The following is a 5,167-nucleotide window of genomic DNA, read 5'->3' on the forward strand; positions in this document are numbered from 1 at the left end:
GCTAGGATTTGCTAAGCACGCAGGCAATTCACCTACTGTTTTTCCCCTCGTCAAAAAAGAAGAAGAGAAACACACCCATAACAAGTTTGTTCAAGCCTCACCCGCCAAAAAAGAAGAAGTTCAAGCCATATATCAATCTGAACGAGTCCGGAACAGTTTCATGAGACCGTAGGTGACCGCCATCGCCACCAATCCTCCCAGCGCGGCCCTCAGCCCAGCCCGCCCCCCTGGAGCGCGGCCCTGCACCGCCCCGAGGGCGCCGAACGCCGCCAAGGCCAGAGTCGCCGTCGCGACGACCACGGCGACCCGCACCCCGTAGCTTGTCACGAACCACGCCGCGAGCAGCGGGATGGCCGCGCCGGCCGCGAAGGACAGCGCCGAGGCCGCCGACGCGTGGCACGGGTTCGGCAGCCCGGCCCGGTCCGCCGGGTACCCGCGCGCCTCCTCGAGCCGCTGGAGCCCGGCCAGCTCCACGTCCAGCTGCGCGTGGACCGACACGTACTCGCCGATGGCCATGCTGCAGGCGCCGGCGACGAGGCCCGCCACGCCCGACAGGAGCGCCGCCCGTGGGTCGGCGGGTCGCGCCGCGCCGATGCCGAGCATGAGCGCTGAGGTGGAGACGAGGCCATCGCTTGCGCCGAGGACGGCGGCGCGCAGCCACTGCCCCTGCTGTGACGGCAGCGACATGGCGTCGTGGGTGGCCGTGGCTACGCAGACGGTGCAGAGTTTCATGGCCTCCGGCGCGGGGGTTGGGCCGAGCTCTGCTACAGCGAGCTTGGTGTCATTGTCGGTGGCCATTTTATGTGGGAGCAGAGGCGTGCGACTGCCACACGCACAAGAGCATACGAGAGTGTGGCGAACACAAGACCCCGTATATATACCGACGAGGCAGTAGAGCAGCGAGGCGATTATATGTGAAGGTAACATCTGTAGTGATGCACAATGTGACGTCTCCTTAGGAATAACAAGGATTTACATACATACAGTCATTTTCACTATCTAGGTATGGTCGTATGCACAATTTATGTGCTTTTGACATCATTTAATTTTTCGTACGTATTTGTTCTGGTGTTCTTAGGAAATGAGGGAATTAGATGTTTCTTACTGTATTGCATATACTTTCAGATTTTTTTTTCTGTTCGAAAAGGCCTAAGGCCATAAATTAAGTATCAGAAGTACTTACAAACACACCCTTACAGAAAAAAATTACATCAAAATTCTTAGTGGTGCTAAAGTCTTCTTCCTCCGGCATCCACCGGCAATGCCTCGTGAACAAAGCTCGATGCAGCCTCTGGGCCTCCGCCTCAACGAAGCAAACTTGTTTAAACCCATGAGCTTGTAGAAGTGGTGGCCATGAAGCCATCTATGTAGGTCAGAAGACGTCCGTCCGGGATCTACGTCGCAAATCGCCGTCTGCAGAAGAAGAGGCCGAAAGAGCATGTAAATACTCCAAAGAACACGAAAGCCGATCAAATTGAGATGGATCAATCGGTCACCAAAGCTGACCGGTTGTCGTGCCAGAAAAGGGCCTTCTTCCTGGGTGTGGAGTTTCTAATCTCGAGCTAATGCTCCTGGATGAACGGTGAATTCGAAAAAATAGACTTTTTTCATAAAATTATGAAATTTTGTGTGGCAAACTTTAAGAAATGTTTGAATTGCATGTAAGTTTTCGTCATGAAATCACATTGATGGAAGGCGTGATAAAAAACAAAATCCATGCTCTCAAAATGTTACTTTCAAACGCATTTTGGACCTTTTTCTTTTGCAACGACTTCCATCAATGTGATTTTGTGATAAAAATTTGTAGGCACTTCAAACATTTCTTAAAGTTTGCCAAAAAAATCAAGATTTTTTTTATATATTTTTTATTTTACTGTTCATCCAGGGCATTTGAGCTCGAGATTAGAAGGGTACTTTCACTTCCTATCCCTCAAAGTAATATTTGTGAATGCACAAATCCATGTTGTTTTTGTTGCAGAGGGGCTTCAATCGCCCGCCCAAAGGAAATGGTAGCAGCATTATTGTTTTAGAGCATTTTCAACAGGCGCCGAACGCGGCGCGCGCAAAAAATAGCTTTAGCGCGCGCCCATCGCTTGGTTTGGCGTGGCGCGCAGCCGTGCTAAAATGCAGCGCGCGCGCCGCTCCAGCAGCGCGCAAAAAATGCAGCGCGCGCGCTCATTCTATAAACTAGAAATGTAGGCATTGAAAGCATAAAAACTAGATAGATTGCATAGATTTTAAACGATACAAAGGTATTTTACATCGGAAACATAGATTGCATAATAATAAAAACGACAAACGATAAAAAACGAGATAGATTGCATAAAAAAAACTACTTTAAGTCGCTATCATCATCACCATTATCATCCTCGGCGGTGTCGTCCGAGGTATCTAGCCAGATGTCCAGCCACCGATCATCGTCCGGCGTGAAGAACGACTGCCCACCTGCTGCAACGAGATCGGACTGCGCATTCGCCAACGCCTTCCGCCGACTCCTGTCCAACCGCTCCTCGCGGCGCCTTCGCGTGTCCTTCTCGCGGCGCCTTGCCCAGTATACCTGCTCGTAGGCGACGTCCTCCGGGTAGCGCCGGTGCCACTCCGCCATGACCTGCTCGTCCTCCTGGGCGACGAGGAGGCGGCGCTGCCGCTCGACGTGCTCCGCACGGTCTTGCGCCATGTTCAGACGAGGCGGCGGGGCGACGTCGAGCGCCTGCTGGAGCGTGTACACATCTTGGAAGTTCATCTGGCCGCGCGGCCGGCCTAGGCGCCACGCCGCCGCGTCGTACGCGCGGGCGGCCTCGTGCGCCGTCCCGTAGGTGCCGAGGCCGAGCCGGAGATCGCCGGAGCGTATCTCCGAGTAGTAGCCGCCGTTGGGGCGCAGGCGGACGCCGCGGTAGCCGGACGTTCCTCGACGGCGCGGCGGCCTGGCGGCGCGTCGGTGGCGGGGCGCTGGAGCGGTGGAGGCGCGTCGGTGGCGGGGCGCTGGAGCGGTGGAGGCGCGTCGGTGGCGGGGCGCTGGAGCGGCGCGTGGCAGAGAGGGAGAGGAAGAGAAGAAGAGGAGGCGTGGAGAAGGCGCGTGGTGCGCGCCGCACTTTATAGGCGCGCCGGAAGCGGTGCGCAAAAAATGGCGCGCGAGCTGGCGCTTTTTCGCGCGCGCGCAAACGGTTCCCGTACGCGCGAGTTTCCCGCCGTCGCTGGAGCACGGCAAAACGCCCCGCGCGCATTAAAAGCCGAGTTTATCGCGCGCGCGTCGTTTGACGCGGTCATTGGAGATGCTTTTACTGAAGCTTGATGATGTCCAAACTAAGATACCCTTGCCTAATTATAAAAAACAAGCTAATTATGGATTTTGGTACTATCTATGTACACATAGACATATCGTTTGGATATCATATTGAAAAGAACAAGCGGTCAAAGATTCACAACCGAAGACCAATACCAACTCAGATGTCCAAGACGACGTCTGCCTTGGTTGATCACTATCGGTCTCCCGTTTCCGCGGGAATGAACGTCGACCCGGTGGAAACTCCTATCCAAGAGTTTTGTAAGAACTTGGAATCTTGGATTGTCTTGCCTTGTTTCTTACACGCGTGGCTGGCAGCCTGGCAGTAGCACTGGAGTAGGACAAGCAATGCTTTGAGTCATCGGTAAAATCGGAGGCGCCCTGCTGCTTCAACAGGAGAGGTTACCTCCTACATATAAACAACTCAACGTCTTGGGTTGTCTTTCTCTTCCGGCAATGCAGACACCGACGTTGTAGTAGAAAATTGCTTGGAACGCTGAACTACCAGATTCCATAGAAAAAATGTAGTCCCTCTGTAACGAAATATAAGAGTATTTATATATTTCTTTACGGAGGGAGAAAAGTGACCTAAACGCTTTTATTTTTCTTTACAGAGGAAGTAACGGAGAATTGCACATCAACTTCAAGAAAACTTAGGGTTCCTTTGTCTCTCGCCGACACCGTCGCCGGTCCGCCTCGTCTCCGGTGGCTTTAGGACCATGGCAGCGCGGTGGATCCCGGCCCTTACTGGCGTGAGGGCTCCGTTTTTAATTGTTTCTTTAACTTTTGTTAGGGTTTGTGTCCTGCTCAGGAAGACGAGACGGTGGCGGCTCCCTGAAGATGGAATAAGGTTCTCCCCGCCTAGCCCCCGTTTCGGTGGTGTGTCTAGCATCGTCGGTGGGCGTGTGGAGATGTGTCTTCGGCGGATCTATCGTTTGTGGATTTGCTCGGATCTGGTCGTAGTTCGTCTACGTTTGTATTTTTTTTAGATTGGATCCCTCCGATTTACGCTACTCTTTATCAGCGGCGGTTGTTATTCTGTTGCGCTAGTTCTATGGGACATTAGCACTGTTGAAATATATTGCCCACCTCCCTTCATCAGTTTAGACTTTTGGATGAGTTGGCTGGTGCATGAATTCAATATGGTATCAGAGCCAAGAGGTCTTGAGTTCTCCACCTTACTCCATTAGTTCGGACTTTTGGATGAGTTGACTGATGCATGAATTCAATAAGCACGACGACTTCCCGACTGTCAACTACAAGTTTTGCCCAGCTCCGACGAGGGAGGGGCGATGACGGCGGCGCCCTTCGGCTCGCTTTAGTGCTTGTAGTCGTCGCTATGTGATCTATGGACATGGGTGTAATTTTTATTATTTTTGATGTTCGTTGTATTGCCATGATTGAAAATGAATAGATTGAAAGTTTTCTAAAAAAAAACTTCAGTATGTAACATCTACGTGTATCTCACAAAAAAAAAACATGGATGCCATATTTATTTTGAATGAAGATACATAGTATAAATGGAACTCTATTTTTCTTGTGGGTAAAGTCTCTATTTTTTGGCAGAGGTAATATCTCTTTTTGGAAAGAGAGAACACTAAATCCGTGAAGAATGTTTTCTATTTTATTTTAACTTTCTACTACTCTCCTTCATTTGACACTACAACAGGGTTCCGGACAGTTCAGACTCCCTACTGCTCGTCTTCATTTGAGACTGTTGGAGGCCATTTTTGTCCGGACAAGTAGATAAAGAAAATACTTTCTTTAAAGTTGAATCAGTGACAAGTAATATGGACCCGAGGGAGTACCTTATTGGGTTCAATCTACTTGAGGGCACATATCTGCCACGTGGGATCCGAGTGGCAAATATAATTCGGCAGCCAA

At 51.2% G+C, this 5,167-nt stretch overlaps 1 protein-coding gene across 1 annotated transcript; it reads right to left on the reverse strand.

The window, feature by feature from the left end:
• Positions 1 to 48: 48 nt before the first annotated feature.
• Positions 49 to 798, reverse strand: LOC125554639 (vacuolar iron transporter homolog 4-like). The gene has a single exon (XM_048718133.1). The coding sequence runs from the start codon at positions 796 to 798 to the stop codon at positions 133 to 135; it is 666 nt and encodes a 221-aa protein (XP_048574090.1). The 3' UTR covers positions 49 to 132.
• Between the last annotated feature and the right edge of the window lie 4,369 nt (positions 799 to 5,167).

Source organism: Triticum urartu, chromosome 4 (genome assembly GCF_003073215.2).
Source record: "Triticum urartu cultivar G1812 chromosome 4, Tu2.1, whole genome shotgun sequence".
NCBI classification, from domain to species: domain Eukaryota; kingdom Viridiplantae; phylum Streptophyta; class Magnoliopsida; order Poales; family Poaceae; genus Triticum; species Triticum urartu.

Coding starts and splice junctions, on each gene's coding strand:
- LOC125554639 (XM_048718133.1), bottom strand. CDS start 798: ATGGCCACCGACAATGACACCAAGCTCGCTGTAGCAGAGCTCGGCCCA.